General features: G+C 43.4%; 1 protein-coding gene across 1 annotated transcript in view; it reads left to right on the top strand.

Moving 5' to 3' along the window:
• LOC139391741 (ras/Rap GTPase-activating protein SynGAP-like) overlaps window positions 1-17,687 on the top strand; it is a 64,175-nt gene extending 46,488 nt beyond the window's left edge. Inside the window, exons 12-20 of the mRNA XM_071139246.1 lie at window positions 9-199; window positions 529-733; window positions 943-1,560; window positions 7,556-8,074; window positions 8,716-8,883; window positions 13,007-13,218; window positions 13,447-13,474; window positions 15,910-16,227; window positions 16,902-17,687. Of these exons, the coding sequence (XP_070995347.1) occupies window positions 9-199; window positions 529-733; window positions 943-1,560; window positions 7,556-8,074; window positions 8,716-8,883; window positions 13,007-13,218; window positions 13,447-13,474; window positions 15,910-16,218 (2,250 nt within the window). The 3' untranslated portion in view covers window positions 16,219-16,227; window positions 16,902-17,687. The remainder of the gene's footprint in view (window positions 1-8; window positions 200-528; window positions 734-942; window positions 1,561-7,555; window positions 8,075-8,715; window positions 8,884-13,006; window positions 13,219-13,446; window positions 13,475-15,909; window positions 16,228-16,901) is intronic.
• Window positions 17,688-18,433: the final 746 nt, after the last annotated feature.

Genomic DNA, 18,433 nt, shown 5'->3' with positions numbered 1-18,433 from the left:
TCTCCCAGGATGCTATTCTGAAGCTCGGCCCCTTGCCACGTCTGCTGAATGACATCAGTGTAGCCTTGAGGAACCCCCAGCTCCACCGGCAGGCCAGCCACCAGCCAGACAGACAGCAGGACAGGCTCAACACACGGCCCTCCTTCAATCGCATGGTATCATCCGATTTCCAGAGCCTCATGATGCGGGATCTCAACAGGTAACTGCTCTGAGCTTATAGGCACAATCTGTGTAAAATTTCTTGAGGTTCAATGGCCATTTCAATTGATACTTGAATTGATACCATTGATTGATACCATCAATTGATACCATTTCAATTGATGCTTCGTTCATTTAGTACTGTTTCACACTTATCATAATCCAACAGCTATGATTGTACAATTTCATTGTTGTCATTTGAGTCTTTGTAAAAAAACATTGTTGATGCAAAGAGGAGTGAGGTGTGAGTCTAAAATATACACTATAGCTTTCAAATACAGCCCCTGACAATGGTAATAATGATAGATAATGGTGAATATCCTCCCCCAGCTCAATAGACATCTCCCGTCTCCCCTCCCCAACCTCGGCATTATCTGGGGGTGGGGTCCTCTCGTCTCATGTCAGCATGGGAAGCTTTGCGGAACGAGACCCCCGCGGTTCAAAGGACGTTTTCTACGTGACCCGTCCCCCCTTGGCTCGGTCCAGCCCTGCGTACTGCACCAGCAGTTCTGACATCACTGAGCCAGACCCAAAGGTAAACTCCGATGCATTGATTTATTGCCACTAGCAGCCATCAATGAATTGACTACCAACAACTTTGAGTTGGACACATACAGTATATTACAACTCCTAATATACCTCACAATTTAGTTATGAATTATCCCAATCACTAAATAGTGAACATTTGTGGGTCATAAGGGATAATAGGTTATTCCAGTTGACAGGTTATGTTCTCTCTCTTAGGTCCTCAGTGTGAACAAAAGCGTGTCCATGATGGACCTGCAGGACTCACGCATGAACAGCATCTCCAACCTCCATTCGGTGGGTGATATGCTCAACTCCTCCCAGGCCTCCATAGCAGGCCTGGGTCACAGTTTCGGGAACCTGGGAGGCCCGCTTCGCATGGGAGGCCACATGTCCGCCGGTGGCTCGGGGGGCTCTGGTTTGAGGCTGAGCCAGATGGGGGGACCCCTCCACCAAATGGGGGGTCCCACCGACTCTCTCTCCCAGCAGCAGCAGCATGCGGCGGCCGCCATGCACTTTCCCCTCTCCTTCCAGAACCCCCTCTTCCATCTGGCTGCCGACGGCCCTCGGGGTCAGCCTCACAGTCGTCCTCAAGCCCAGCCGCCTCCCCCTCCGCTCTTGCTGGCCCCAGAGCTTGACAATGCCCACCACCAACAGGGCTACGTGCGGGCGTTCGGCCACAGCGGCTTCTCGCGCAGCGAGGATCTGTCGGCCCTGCGGCCACAGAGCAGTCTGGTGCAGCCCAGTATTGTCCACTCGCACAGCTACAGTGACGACTACACGCGGCAGAACCAGAACGCTGAATACGCCCGGCGCCAGCTTTCACTGCAAGTGCAGGTCTGTATTCCAGGAAAATATCCGTCATTTAATTTCAAAATGACTTCATTCGTTCCTGTAGCAGCATTTCAGATGACACTGTCAGTGCACGATAACAAGAATGCATGTAACACCTTATGCAGACATTACATGTGGCAAAAGGTCTGTTGCATTGATAAACTCCATCATGGATTTACATTGATATTTCATTGAATTTCTAAATAAATGTACAATAATGAATTCACCCAGCAGTCACTTTTTAGAGACATTGATAGTGAAATGTATCTGCCTATTGTTTGTAGTGATGCACCGATATTACATTTTCTGTCTGATACCGGTATCCGATATTTTCCTTGCCCAAAAAACCCTGATACCGATACCCGATATTTAAAATGTTTGCGGGCTTTTAAGCATTCTAGTACAGGTAAATAGTTAACACACACATGGAAGCAGCGGTCTAAGGCACTGCATCTCAGTGCAAGAGCCGTCACTACAGTCCCTGGTTCGAATCAAGGCTGCATCACATCCGGCCGTGATTGGGAGTCCCATAGGGCGGCGCACAATTGGCACAGAGTCATCCAGGCCGTCGTTGTAAATAAGAATTTGCTCTTAACTGGCTTGCCTAGTTAACTAAAGGTTAAATAAAAAATACAAAATGTAATTACTGAAACAGATTGTCATTTTGCTATGTTTTTGGGGAAGTCCATTGTTTGCATCCATGAGCTAGCTAGCTTTTTTTTATGACCAGCACTGTAGATGCGCGAGACAACTTTAGCAGCATCATAGCATACGTATCGATTAATCGTTGTGACATATGAAATACAAGTGATAATTACGTAAAAAATGTATGAACGTGCAGTCATATTCAGGTCCTGATTGGTCAGGAGCTTATCTGACACGTCAAATAGAGTTATTTGACATGCAAAGACCCAAACGGCGTTCCATAGAAATCCTGGTTGAGAATGAAACGACTGAACAAATGAACAATGAAACAACACAGCAAGTAAGTGAAAGAAATAGGTTTTAATGATGTTTTACTGGTAATGGGGACATATGTAAATGCCAACAAAATAACTTTTTGGTCAGTGTGGTGTGTGTGTAACCTTTATTTAACTAGGCAAGTCAGTTAAGAACAAATTCTTTGTCATAAACGTGTGCATAGATGGCAGGGAAGTCAGGCACAGGAGAATCGAACTTGGTAAAATGGAGTAGTTTAATAACTTAAAAACATAGCTCCAAAACCATGACAATAATCAAAACAAAGTGGGTACGAGGACCCGTCACGCACCAATACAAACACGATAAATGAACAACAAACAATCTCTGACGAGGACATGAGGGGAAACAGAGTGTTAAATACACAACAGGTAATGAATGGGATTGGAACCAGGTATGTAGGAAGACGAGACAAAACCAATGGAAAATGAAAAATGGATCAATGATGGCTAGAAGACCGGTGACGTCGACCACCAGCACCACCCAAACAAGGAGAGGCAGAAGTCGGCAGAAGTCGTGACATTCTTATTTACATTGACAAGGCAAAAGACCTCCTGCGGGGACGGGGGCTGGGTTTAAAAATAAATAACATATAAATATAGGACAAAACACACATCACAACAAGAGAGACAACACTACATAAAGAGAGACCTAAGACAACAACATAGCAAGGCAGCAACACAACATGACAACAACACGGTAGCAAAACAACATGGTGGCAGCACAAAACATGGTACAAATATTATTGGGCACAGAGAACAGCACAAAGGGCAAGAAGGTAGAGACAACAATGCATCACGCAAAGCAGCCACAACTGTCACGAAGAGTGACCATGATTGAGTCTTTGAATGAAGAGATTGAGATAAAACTGTCCAGTTTGAGTGTTTGTTGCAGCTCGTTCCAGTTGCTAGCTGCAGCTAACTGAAAAGACAAGCGACCCAGGGATGTGTGTGCTTTGGTGACCTTTAACAGAATGCGACTGAGGGTTTTATAAATACGTTTTATAAATAAGCATCAACCAGTGGAATTGCGATGGGTGTACCGAGATGACCAGTTTACAGAGGAGTATAGAGTGCAATGATATGTCCTATAAGGAATATTGTGGCAAATCTGATGGCCGAATGGTAAAGAACGTCTAGCCGCTTGAGAGCACCCTTACATGCTGATCTATACATTATGTCTCCGTAATCTAGCATGGGTAGGATGGTCATCTGAATCAGGGTTAGTTTGGCAGCTGGGGTGAAAGAGGAGCGATTACGATAGAGGAAACCAAGTCTAGATTTAACTTTAGCCTGCAGCTTTGATATGTGCTGAGAGAAGGACAGTCTACTGTCTAGCCATACTCCCAAGTACTTGTATAAGGTGATTACATCAAGCTCTAAACCCTCAGAGGTAGTATTCACACCTGTGGGGAGAGGGGCATTCTTCTTAGCAAACCACATTATCTTTGTTTTGGAGGTGTTCAGAACAAGGTTAAGGGTAAAGAAAGCTTGTTGGGCACTAAGAAAGCTTTGTTGTGGAGCATTTAACACAACATCCGGGGAGGGGCCAGCTGAGTATAAGACTGTGTCATCTGCATATACAGTGGGGCAAAAAAGTATTTAGTCAGCCACCAATTGCTCCCACTTAAAAAGATGAGAGAGGCCTGTAATTTTCATCATAGGTACACTTCAACTATGACAGACAAAATTAGAAAAGAAAAAAAATCCAGAAAATCACATTGTAGGATTTTTAATTAACTTATTTGCAAATTATGGTGGAAAATAAGTATTTGGTCAATAACAAAAGTTTATCTCAATGCTTTGTTATATACCCTTTGTTGGCAATGACAGAGGTCAAACGTTTTCTGTAAGTCTTCACAAGGTTTTCACACACTGTTGCTGGTATTTTGGCCCATTCCTCCATGCAGATATCCTCTAGAGCATTGATGTTTTGGGGCTGTTGCTGGGCAACACGGACTTTCAACTCCCTCCAAAGATTTTATATGGGGTTGAGATCTGGAGACTGGCTAGGCCACTCCAGGACCTTGAAATACTTCTTACGAAGCCACTCCTTCGTTGCCCGGGGGGGGGTGTGTTTGGGATCATTGTCATGCTGAAAGACCCAGCCACGTTTCATCTTCAATGCCCTTGCTGATGGAAGGAGGTTTTCACTCAAAATCTCACGATACATGGCCCCATTCATTCTTTCCTTTACACAGATCAGTCGTCCTGGTCCCTTTCAGAAAAACAGCCCCAAAGCATGATGTTTCCACCCCCATGCTTCACAGTAGGTATGGTGTTCTTTGGATGCAACTCAGCATTCTTTGTCCTCCAAACACGACGAGTTGAGTTTTACCAAAAAGTTATATTTTGGTTTCATCTGACCATATGACATTCTCCCAATCTTCTTCTGGATCATCCAAATGCTCTCTAGCAAACTTCAGACGGGCCTGGACATGTACTGGCTTAAGCAGGGGGACACGTCTGGCACTGCAGGATTTGAGTCCCTGGTGGCGTAGTGTGTTACTGATGGTAGCCTTTGTTACTTTGGTCCCAGCTCTCTGCAGGTCATTCACTAGGTCCCCCCCGTGTGGTTCTGGGATTTTTGCTCACCGTTCTTGTGATCATTTTGACCCCACGGGGTGAGATCTTGCGTGGAGCCCCAGATCGAGGGAGATTATCAGTGGGCTTGTATGTCTTCCATTTCCTAATAATTGCTCCCACAGTTGATTTCTTCAAACCAAGCTGCTTACCTATTGCAGATTCAGTCTTCCCAGCCTAGTGCAGGTCTACAATTTTGTTTCTGGTGTCCTTTGACAGCTCTTTGGTCTTGGCCATAGTGGAGTGTGACTGTTTGAGGTTGTGGACAGGTGTCTTTTATACTGATAACAAGTTCAAACAGGTGCCATTAATACAGGTAACGAGTGGAGGACAGAGGAGCCTCTTAAAGAAGAAGTTACAGGTCTGTGAGAGCCAAAAATCTTGCTTGTTTGTAGGTGACCAAATACTTATTTTCCACCATAATTTGCAAATAAATTCATTAAAAATCCTACAATGTGATTTTCTGGATTTTTTTTTCAAATTTTGTCTGTCATAGTACCTATGAAGTGTACCTCTCATCTTTTTAAGTGAGAGAACTTGCACAATTGGTGGCTGACTAAATACTTTTTTGCCCCACTGTAAATGGATGAGAGAGCTTCCTACTGCCTGAGCTATGTTGTTGATGTAAATTGAGAAGAGTGTGGGGCCCAGGATTGAGCCTTGGGGTACTCCCTTGGTGACAGGCAGTGGCTGAGACAGCAGATTTTCTGACTTTATACACTTGAGAGTGGTACTTAGCAAACCAGGCCAAAGACCCCTTCAGAGACACCAATACTCCTTAGCCGGCCCACAAGAATGGAATGGTCTACCGTATCAAAAGCTTTGGCTTTAGTAAAAATAGCAGCACAACATTGCTTAGAATCAAGGGCAATGGTGACATCATTGAGGACCTTTAATGTTTCAAGTGACACATCCATCATCTGAGTAGTTTTCCAGAACTTCTTGGAGTTAGACCCACAGAGAGAGAACTGCTCCTTAAAGTAACTAACTTTGGCCTTCCGGATAGCCTGAGTGCACTTATTTCTCATTTGCCTGAACAAGAGCCAGTCAGCCTGAGTATGCATGTGTCGAGCATTTTGTCAAATGCAATTCTTGAGGTGGAGTAACTCTGCAAGATCACGGTCGAACCAGGAGCTGAACCTGTTTTTAATTCTAATTTTCTTTATGGGGGCGTGTTTGTTAACAATACCAGTGAAAATATCAAAAAAGAAGGTCCAAGTGTCATCAAAAGAGGGGATCAAGCTGATTCTATACCATTTTACAGAGGCCAGGTCATGAAGTAAGGCTTGCTCATTAACGTTTTTTAGCAATCGTCTATGACAAAGCCGGACAGATCATTTCACTGAGCAGCCATTACGAACACAGGCTGTTAAACAGTGATCACTTAGGTAATTACAGAAAACACCAGACTGATACCTATCAGGATTATTTGTGAGGATAATATCAAGTAGAGTAGCCTTTCCTGGGTGTTTGGAGTCATACCTTGTGGGATTGGTAATAATCTGAGGAAGATTTAGGGATGACATAGCTAGGTGTCATCATCTAAAATAACCCTAATTTATATGGCAGTTCTTATTTAATTAATGATGGTCGAACCCATCTATATAAAGCTAGCCACAATAAGAATTAACCACAATAGTGGACTTTGCGGTTAGCCTTCAAAATAAAAGTATGGCATAATTGTACTATTTGTTTTAATTTGCATCACTGTCAATTACATTTTATTTTGAAGGCAAACCGCAAAATCCACTATTGTGCCTAATCTTTATTGTGGCTAGCTTCACAACACATAGCCCGGTCCATTTGAGCCTCACTAGCCAGATGAAGCTAGCTGGCTGCTTATAACGTTGGCTTTGGGCAACAGGGTTAATTATCTGGATAGCTATTTATTTTCATGAACTGAAGTTCAATTTCAATAGACAAACAACAAGTGGCAACCTAGCTAATACTTACTCACAAGGATTCCCAAATCATTGCTGATAATAATGAAAATGACTGCAGTTTCTACTGGTCATTGTTTTCAGGCTGGTTGTATTGGTGTTAGCTAGGTGCCAAGCTAAAGCTAGCTACCCCAGAAGTTGCGGTCGAACAAATTATGCTTTATTACCAACACGGTTTCGTAAACACATCATTTGTGAACATGACGTAATCGATTCCGTTATGTTCACCGATTTATTGTGCATCCCTAATTGTTAGTATGAGAAGATGCTTGAAAAACAAGTTAGACAAGCATGAACGAAAGAGGGATTGTCCAATTAAATTGACTTCACAACCATTCCTCATCTCATTCCTCATTTCTCCTCTTATACCCTCTCCCTCACTCTCCCTCTCCTATAGTATTTGATCTCAAATACTGTATCTTCTTTTTCTAAATATTTCCTGCCCTCCCTCCCTCTGTCTCCCTCTCTTCCTTTTCCCGCCCACCCTCTCGCTCTCAGGAGAATCTCCAGCAGCAAATTCTTATGGGCATGACCCCTCAGACGGCAACAGGCATGGGCACCCCCACCTCCTTGGCCACTCCCCCTTCCACCGTGCACCCTGTCCGTCATGGCTCCGTAGCACCGCCTCCCCCGCAGCGCCTGAAATCCCAGCTGTCCATCAGCCCCGGGGCCACCTCCACCCCTCCCAAAGCCCGCCCCCAGAGCAGGAACCTCCTTCTCCAGTCGCCCGAGTCCAGCTTTGGTGGCAGGCAGCCCTCGCCACAACAACAGCAGCAGCAGCAGTTGTCCGTCAAACAGTCTGACAGCCCAGCCCCTGGTCTCCCGCGTCAGTCGAGCTCTGCCAGGGACAGCCAGGGGGCGCCACAAGGGGGCAACGGAGAGACCACAGACACCCCGACTAAGAGCTCCAAGCAGCCTCAGACCACAGACACCCCGACTAAGAGCACCAAGCAACCTCAGCAGCAGCAACAGCAGCCTCCACAGCAGCACCTGCTCAAGCCCACAGTCAATAAACAGGTATATTGCTGGAACATCATGGGCTCTGTGTTGGGACACCTAGGCCTTGAGACTGTGTTAGTCCAGCTCTGGAAGCTAAAATGAGTCTAGAGGTCTCAGCCAAGGTTACACGTCACAAACCACCTTGGCTACATTTATTAATCACACTTCTGTGATTTTCAGAATCTCAGCTGATTTAGGAGGGAGGGGTCACTGAGGAAGCTTAGCTTTTGTCACATCTTCAGTGTCATGAACATGTTATTTGTGTTCGATTTTAACCAAATCTATATTTGGTCCCAGTTCTATACATGTTGCACATTATTTAAAATGATGTAATGTAACATCAAATACAACCTGATTATGTAATGAAGGCTATTGTTTGAACATTATTGTCTATTGTCAAAATCTAAGGACTTGTCCAAAGGCAAGTCCAAAGAGATACATCTTGAAGATGGACAGCTTCCTAAAAAGCACAGAAAAGTGTTGCTGTTTTATCTAGTAATTTAATCCATCCACCGTCAACTCTTAACAGGTTAGAACACATCACAAGCTTTCCTAAATACTTTCTGAGATAGGAGAACCTTTTAGTCTTAAGAATTTTGATAGCATGATCATGCAATTACTGAGCCTCTTCCTGTATCATCTTGCCTCTTTGCTTTCAGGTTTCTCAGTCCCCCTCCACCCTGACACCCAACGAGCGCACTGTGGCCTGGGTGTCCAACATGCCACACCTCTCTGCCGACATCGAAATATTGCGTAGCTCATCAAACCTTGAGGACCTCAAGCTGAAGGAGTACTCCAAGAGCATGGACGAGTCTCGCATGGATAGGGTGAGCCCATTTTGGGGGGATGAGAGCCTCTCTAGTAAATTAAATAAGCTTCCTAGATTATAGGGGAATGTCTTTATCTGATTTTCATTTGGTTGTAGGGTAACATTTAACCCCCAGCATGATGTTCCAAGAATTTTATGACAAGGTCAAAGGAACATTTTCACTCCATGTCATAATTTGATGTTCCAGGATTGGGACCTGAAAATATTGCTAGACTGTTCCTTGAATTAAATGTTCCTTGAAGAAAGGAATGCAGGTAGCCTAGCGGAGGCCAATAAGAGTGTTGGGCAAGTAAACCGAAAGGACGCTGGTTTGAATCTCCAAGGTGGAAAGAGCTGCTGTTCTGCCCTTGAACAAGGCAGTTAACCCCCAACAACTGCGGGGGGCTGTCTTAATCGACACTGTTGGCGCAGTTGTTGGGGGTTAACTGTCTTGCTCTCTGATTCAGATGGGTTGGGTTAAATGTGGAAGACACATTTCAGTTGAATGCGTTCAGTTGTGCAACTGACTAGGCATCCCCTTTAATTAATGTAATTCCTCACCTAACAGATGGTTCATACTTTTAACACTGTGTAAAAGTGGGGACTACGGTGCTACAGTTGGGGAATAAAGTGTATTGTAGGAGCTCTGAAACATTGGGGTCAGTCCTAATGCTGTACCCAGCTTCACGAGGGGGCTAAAGGGGGCTTAGCTCCCTCAGTTCAAACGTGTGCCCCCTCAGCGTTAGTTTTATGTCCCTATATAAAAATAGCAAAAAAAAGTTCAAATGAAGGAGTGACAGGTTGGCAAAAAAATAATAATAATTCTACGCTGCAGCTGTCAGCACAATGGACAGAGTGCACCACGGTGTGTGTAGGGGGGCTATGGAAAGCAACTAGGGCGCTTCTCATCTCTGTGGTAGGCTACGTGAATAACATAATACGCCTCTGCCTGTAATATTTTATTTTGATTTATAAGTGCGGGGTCAAGTTTACCAGTTAGGCCATGGTGAGGATGCCGTGTCGGAGGCCAAACTATCTCCTTTTTGCTCTTCTGCTGTCCCTATGGAAGGCGCTCTGCACGAGTATCTGCCCTATGTTGGGGTGTGTGAGGTTTTCATCCTCTCAGGAGCCTGGAGAGGAGAGGGTGTGCGCTGACCCAGGCTTGGAGAGAAAATTACTGCACCACAAAATGTTCCTCGGTGTGTCACTGAAGTTATTTCACTGCTGGGTTGTCTGGAGATAACCCCAGTGTCCACTGTGCATCGTTCGGGAGAGAATGCTCCCTTACCTACTTCAACAAAGGCCAATGCGGGGAAGTTTGTGCCCCCGCATCACCAAAAGGTTAGAGGACAGTATTTAGGGCCTGGGCAAAGTGTTCATCTGCTTCTGAGCAACTGCTATAATGTTCCTTTATTTCCTCCGCCAATCTACATTCACCAAATGCACATACCATGTTGGTAAATATGGAAAAGAAAAGTGACCACTGCTACATCCTGACAATATTTATGAGGTTACTGACTTTTTCCACATGATGTTACGTTGCAGCTTTATTTTAAATATATATATATATATATATATATTTCTTATTCCCTCATCAATCTACACACTATCCCATAATGATGAAGCAAAAACAGTAAAAAAAATAAATAAATGCTAATTTATAAAATAAAATAAACTGAAGTCACATTTACATAAGTATTCAGACCCTTTACTCTGTACTTTGTTGAAGCACCTTTGGCAGCGATTACAGCCTTGAGTCTTCTTGGGAATGGCGCTACAAGCTTGGCACAGCTGTATTTGTGGAGTTTCTCCCATTCTTCTCTGCAGATCCTCTCAAGCACTGTCAGGTTGGATGGGGAGCGTTGCTGCACAGCTATTTTCAGGTCTCTCCAGAGATGTTCGATCTGGTTCAAGTCTGGGCTCTGGCTAGCCCACTCAAGGACATTCAGAGACTTGTCCCATAGCCACTCCTGCGTTGTCTTGATTGTGTGCTTAGGGTCTAATGACAATTACAACAATACTGAATGAACACTTATTTTAACTTAATATAATACATCAATAATATCAATTTAGCCTCAAGTAAATAATGAAACATGTTCAATTTGGTTTAAATAATGCAAAAACTAAGTGTTGGAGAAGAAAGTAAAAGTGCAATATGTGCTATGTAAGAAAGCTAACGTTTCAGTTCCATGCTCAGAACATGAGAACATATGAAAGCTGGTGGTTCCTTTTAACATGAGTCTTCAATATTCCCAGGTAAGAAGTTTTAGGTTGTAGTTATTATAGGAATTATAGGACTATATTCCTCTATACCATTTGTATTTCATTAACCTTTGACTATTGGATGTTCTTATAGGCACTTTAGTATTGAAACACTATTCATGTCAAATAAATTAGTCAGTTAATTTGTACTAAGCAAACTGCTAAATCGTTCAGTTTACATCTTGCCTACATCTTGTCTTGGCTACTGTAAACTATCTGAAATTAGATGTTAGGCCTATCAGGGGCTATAGGCTACCTGCCTTTATCTAAGCAAACCATGGCAAAATTGAATCATGAACCCGAATTCTAGTTTCTAGCCTATGCCTATTGAAATGACAAGTCAGTATCGCAAATGGGCCATTTGTCGTCTTAACATTTGGCACGTAATAATAGCACAATTGCCAGAGAATAGTCTAATATACATTTTTATGTTCATCCAAGTTTTTCTTGTTTACAGATTTAGAGATCCTCTGTCCAACTTTCATCACTCAAACTTACCTGTTGGATTTATCTATAGTTATGCACATGTGCAAAAGGGATTGTTTTACAACTATAAACCTGGTTCGAGCCCTGAATGCTGATTGGCTAAAAGACTATGCAAATCAGACCATATACCATGGGTATGACAAAACAGTACTTTGTACTGTTCTAATTACGTTGGTAACCAGTTTATAATAGCAATAAGGCATCCCCAGGGTTTGTGATATATGGCCAATATACCAGGGCTAACGGCTGTATCCAGGCACTCTGTGTTGCGTCATGCTTAAGAACAGCCCTTAGTCGTGGTATATTGGCAGTACACCATACTCCTTTTGCAAACGATCTGGTGAGATGAATAATGGGAAATTATATTTTCTCTTCCCACATTTTCAAATTGCTTTATTGCGTCATGTCATAGCTTGCAATAATTATTATTTTGAGGAACCCCGAATTTTGCTTCTAACGTTGTTACAAGTTAAATCATTCCTTCTTAATTGGCTCGATAACGTTATGGAAAAGGGGCTATTGTATAAATATGGCAACTCCTCTCTTGCTGTGAATTTTTTTTTAATTTGGGCTAGTTTTCAAGACTTTTGGGCAGGTTTTGCGTGGTCATTGGGCTATAATTTTTTGTTTGACCTGACAACCCTGTAGTTAGTTCACTTTTGGGTAACTCAAGGGGAGGCTGTATCTGAGCCTGGTAGACCCTACCTGTGCTTTATTGGTTAAGACTGGTTTTGCCTAAAGAGAGGCTTTTTCTTTTGAAAACTGACATTTTGAAGTCAGAACATTATGTACAAAACATTAAGAACACCTCTTTCCATGACATAGACTGAAAAGGTGAATCCAGGTGAAAGCTATGGTTCTTTATTGATGGCACTTGTTAAATCCACTTCAATTCGTGTAGACGAAGGGGAGGAGACAGGTTAAATAAGGATGTTTGACTCAGTATTAGGAAGGTGTTCTTCATGTTTTGTTCACTCAGTGTATTTGTAAATACCACTGTCATCTTTGAAACACCAGCGCTATGTAAATAAATCCAACACTCATTTGCACCTTTACCTGCCTGCCTCCTGCTGAGTCTTTGTCCTTAAGACTGCTAGAAGTCCCATATTTAACGCTGATACAGTGCAGTGGAAATGGGCGACAGATTGCGCGCAAACCTGTCACTTAAAGAGCACTCAATGATCTCGGAATCTCTGCATTTGAACTTAGTGTTTATTGTGATGTAGCGTGATATAAGCAGAATTCAATATAATTCCAGTGCAAGACCCCAAAATGTTTGCCCCCTCGTCGATTACAACTTCCCCCTTAATCACGTTATACTTGCGCCAGGGTCTGCCTAATAGATGCTAGAATTCCAGAGCATTGATCTCCCTCCCCTGCCGTCTGTCTGCCAGGTAAAGGAATACGAGGAGGAGATCCATTCCCTGAAGGAGCGCCTGATAATGTCCCATCGGAAGCTGGAGGAGTATGAGCGCAGGATGCTTTCACAGGAACAGCAGACCAGCAAGATCCTATCACAGTACCAGAACCGGCTGGACGACAGCGAGCGCATGCTGAGGCAGCAGCAGCTGGAGAAGGACAGCCAAATCAAAGGCATTATCAACAGGTGAGCTCGACCAAAACAAGACAAGACAGAAGGTTATGCCTGCTTGCTCACTTGCCTAGATATCATTTACGTTGAATGCATTTACTTTTGTGGGAATTTCAATTCCCCGAACATCATATCTGTTTCCATAAACAGAAAGGCTAATGATGGGAGGCCAAATGGCAGAAAGAAACTGAATCGTGGTTCTGTAGCTTTTTCTAAAATATACATGTTCTCCTTCTTTTACAGGCTGATGGCTGTGGAGGATGAGTTGAGAGTGAGTGCCATTCCTGAAATGAAGCCCAGAATGTTCAGAGAGCAGATCGGTCAGATCTGTTTGTCCGTTGGTCTGTATGGCTGAGAGTGTATTCTAGTCTCTGTGAGTCTATGGTGTGTACGTTGACATGGTTTAATATGGATTCACTAGTCTGTCATATGTGCCATTTTTACATTAGTAGTGGTAGCATGTGGCTAGTGGAATGCATTTTGAAACCTGCAACGTGCTTACCCAGATATGACGGGCTTAACCATATATGACATACCTGTGGCAAAGAAACGGTGACATAGTTAACCCCATAAAGGGCCTTGATAACTCATGGACCCAGCCAAGTTTCTCAACACCAGCTTCCCCTTTGAGAAAACAATGCGAAACAAGTAAAACGCTGTTCTCTTTACATTGATTAATTTGGTTACTTGACAACATACTATATTGCACCATGTCTATTCCGTCCTACAGTATGTAAGCTGTTGAATGTGTGTCTGGGCACAATGTCTCTCTACATTATAGAATTTTTACCACCACTGACAAAAGACCCTTTCAACCACTGCATATTGAGGCATTTCTTTCTCAAAGCTGGTGTAAATGGCATCTATGATGGAGTGGACTGGCAGTATAAGGTTGAATGGTGTGGTAAGTATAGGGGTGTTGCTATGCATTGCAGCATATTCGAGTCCTAGAACATGGAGTTTTATCAACTGGACAACCTTCGATTGGCTGAAGGTGATCCAATCCCTGACCAGTTTGTTTTGCCAAATGCCCCTTATTTGTAGACACAACCAGTTTCAATGAAAGCATGGCCAGACTGAACCAGTGTAGTGAAATAATATTGAAACGGAGAGATATTCAGTTTGGATTCCAGGCTAGCTTTCCCTTGATCCAGCTACATGGTATTTCTTGCACACTATATAGTGTGTATGGCCAGGGAAAGTAGAGCCCTGGCATCTATATGTTTATTTGTAAAGGTATCCAACACTCCATTACTGAAATATACCCCCTACATTTCTGAAAACAAAATGCCTTAAGTAGCTTACCATGGTACAACTGTATTAACGTGTATTTAATCATTTGAAATGTTTTCATCTTTCAAAAGCGAGAGGCTCAATGTGTGAATCAGAAAGAAGCTGCGGTTTGCACTGATAGTGTCAGACTAACACTTACGGTGAACAGGGTTGGGGGGAAGAGTAGGGTTGGGTTCTTTACTGTCTGAATGGTTGCAAAGAGGGTTTTCTTCTTGTTAGAGGGTTGTGGGTTATGTTTCCATGTAGCATGATTTCCCATACCGTTGTACCTGTGATTTAGTTTGTTGTTTTATTCTAACTGTGTTGCCATATTGTGTTTATGTTCATCAGTTATTTTGAGGTGGTGGGGTGAACACATGAACAACCCTATTTGGTACTAATTAGCATCTTTTTTTCTGAGAGTGTATTGATACATCTTTGCGGGAAATTATGAATTAAACATACATGTATTTTTTAAGTCTTACAGAGTGCATGACTAATGGTAGTTTTCTGTGCATCCCTGTGTTGAGGATGAGTTTGGGGCATCTGCCAGATGCCTGAAACAGTGGTTTTGATTGGTCATGAGCATGAGTTTTTGCTGTTCCCAAACAGAGGTTAATCATGACACGTTCATTGTATTATTTGAGAAAGGATAGGAGCAGAAGCAGGGAGAGTAAAGGGAGTACAAATGTGAAGCGCTCATGATTGAACCGGGATCCCCGCCGTGGGGGAACGTATATGGATTAAAATGTGAGAGCGTTACCCACTCAACCAGACTCCGGGACCACGTGACACTTTTCGTAACTTGGCTATTTCTAGCTTTACTTGTTCAGTGTGTATGAGGCCACAGTCCGCAGTGAATTAAGGCAGCCAACACTGTTAGGGTGTCACTGATATGAAGCCCATTGACAACTACATTTTCTCAAATTGAAATATCAAACACTGACTCTTATCAATCCCATTACATGAGGGGAAAGGTCGCTACTGCCACCTTAGGCTAAAGTCCCTCTGTATTGCTTCAGACAAATGGTTGGACTACACCTGGGTTGTGTTCATTAGGGCATACATCAGAAAATGTTTTGCAACGGAAAAAGAAAAAAAGCTTTTCTTATTGGATAAGTCCAGGTATATCAGTCCGTCTTCTTCCATTGGGTACCTAATGAACAGGACCCTGTTTCTCAACCCTAAACCCCCACCCCCCCTGTCTCTGTCCTGTGCTTTCTTGTGGGGTCTTTCTTTTATTTCATCTCTGTTGGAACTTCACATTCCTTTACTTTATAACATATTTCTTCTCTCCCTTTCTGCAAAACTCCCCCCCAACCCCCTCTTCTATCCCCTCCTGTGTGACATTCTCTCCCCACGCGTTCTCTTCTGACTCCCTCCCACCCACCATTCCGCCTTTTCTCCTCCCTCCCTCTGTCTTGCTATCGATAGGAAGAGGACTCTTCCTCTCTGGGTTCAGCAGACCCCCATGGTCTCCCCGGAGGGGGGGGAGGGACGGCCACCGCCACTGCCAGGCCCGGGGTCTCCTTTTCGGGCGTCTCCTGTGCCAGCACCCCTTGGAACGGAGCCCTCCCTCCCGTCCCACCTCCCCGCCTACACGTCAGCCACAACGGGGAGCTCCGTGGCAACCGAGCCTACCCCTCGACTACTACCATGGCTACGCCAGCCAGGAGCACGGCATCTTGGACCTCGGCAACAGCAACATCAGATCCAAGCTTAACCGGGAGGAGAGCAGTCTAATAACGAAATGTGATTACTAAAACGAGTCAAGTTGAGAGAAGAGTTTTCACACCCAGAACATCCTCTTGGCTATATGTTTATCCTTTTGGCCTTTTTTCAAAATAATCATTAATTTACTTGATAGGGACAGATTCAGTGACAACAGTGACACATCAATTTACCAGATGGCAGATGCATTGCACCGTCTTGCTTTAGCTTGCACTAATTTCCAGCATTAGTCACTAGATGGGCTTTGAAATAATAAGAATTGGTTCTCAATTAAGAAACCTTGTTGAATAAAGGGATAATAATAAAGTGACGTATTAGTTTTAAAGACTAAAGGAGCCATCCTCCGATGTTTAACAGGTGATCCAATAATGGCGGTTATGTCGTTTTTAATCAAATGGGCTTATATCAGTTAAGGTTTGCTAATTTACTAATTGATAATCGCAGTTAATGACACGTGGATTGAAAAAGCTTATTTGTACCTCTTTATTTGCCTCATTTTTTGAAATCCAACTAGGACTTCTGTGTGTGTGTGTGTGTGTGTGTGTGTGTGTGTGTGTGTGGTTGCTAAATGTTCAACTCTGTATTTTGAAATGTACTCTGACCAACAAATTGCGGCCTATAATAACTCAAAGATTCTTATTATTATTTCATCCATTCCCCTTTCACCATTTTCATCTTTCCCTCCCTTCCTGCAGCCAATCCAACCATTTTACGGCGGACACCCTGGAACCTGACTGGCAGATCAAATGCGGGCGGAGCTGATATGAGTCCAGACTTAATCCTATTGGCTGAAACATAGAAGAGGTCTGCAGTACACGGCTACTCCAGATCTTGATTCCCCCACAACAAGCTGAGCTTTAGGAAAATTCAAAGGGGGGAGGGTTCTTTACATGCTAACACACCTTCTCCAGTCCCTCATGCATTTGCTCTTTCTCTTTCTCTCTGCAATACCACTCTAAGTCTTGACCCTGGTGACAATCAGTCCAGTATTAGCGGTGCTGTTTACAGTATCTACGTGTTGCAGTGACCCATTCACGAGTGATGAAACATTGCAATATTGAACCTGTTTCAATTTTAATAGGTATGACAAAGCACAATACTGAGAAAGAGAAAGAGAGACTTTGGGGGATCCAAAGACCCCCCCCCCCCCCCACCTCAAATATTCACTTCACTTAATTTATTCCCCTGTGACACACCTGCTACACTGAACGCGTAACCCAGTGGGTAGAATTTTTGATTACAGAGCTAGTGCCTGCGTGCCTGTCGTGGAAACATGCTGCTTACTCCCAGGTTTTATTGAAAACATTGGGAGCATCTCATACCCGGTAAAAGTCATGCGTCCAGTGTAGCAGGCCTGTTATCCTGTCAACCACCATGGCTCCAATGTTTTATATGTTCTTAATATTAAACTGATACCCTCTCATTCCAGATGGTGAATGAAATTAAAGCATAATGCACAACACTGCCCCTGTTCTCAGACTATATACAGTACCAGTCAAAAGTTTGGACAGACCTACTCATTCCAGGGTTTTTCTTTATTTGTACTATTTTCTACATTGTAGAATAATAGTGAAGACATCACAACTATGAAATAACACATATGGAATCATGTTGTAAACATAAGTGTCAAACAAATCCAAATATATTTTATATTTGAGATTCTTCAAAGTAGCCAGCCTTTGCCTTGGTGACAGCTTTGCACGCTCTTGGCGTTCTCTTAACCAGCTTCATGAAGAATGCTTTTCCAACAGTCTTGATGGAGTTCCCACATATGTTGAGCACTTGTTGGCTGCTTTTCCTTCACTCTGCGGTCCAACTCATCCCAAACCATTTCAATTGGGTTGAGGTCAGGTGATTGTGGAGGCAAGGTCATCTGATGAAGCATCCCAACACTCTCCTTCTTGGTAAATAGCCCTTACACAGCCTGGAGGTGTGTTGGGTCATTGTCCTCTTGAAAAACAAATGATAGTGCCACTTAAGTGCAAACCAGATGGGATGGTGTATTGCTGCAAAATGCTGTGGTAGCCATGCTAGTTAAGTGTGCCTTGAATAAATAAATAAATCACAGACAAGTGTCACCAGCAAAGCACCATCACACCATCATACCTCCTCCTTCATGCTTCACGGTGGGAACCAGATAGGCGGAGATCATCCGTTCACCTACTCTGCATCTCACAAAGACACGGCGGTTGGAACTAAAAATCTCTAATTTGTACTTATCTGACCA

Source organism: Oncorhynchus clarkii, chromosome 32 (assembly GCF_045791955.1).
Source record: "Oncorhynchus clarkii lewisi isolate Uvic-CL-2024 chromosome 32, UVic_Ocla_1.0, whole genome shotgun sequence".
NCBI lineage: Eukaryota > Metazoa > Chordata > Actinopteri > Salmoniformes > Salmonidae > Oncorhynchus > Oncorhynchus clarkii.
The sequence above is the reverse complement of the archived record's forward strand: the minus strand, read 5'-3'. Positions and strand labels throughout refer to the sequence as shown.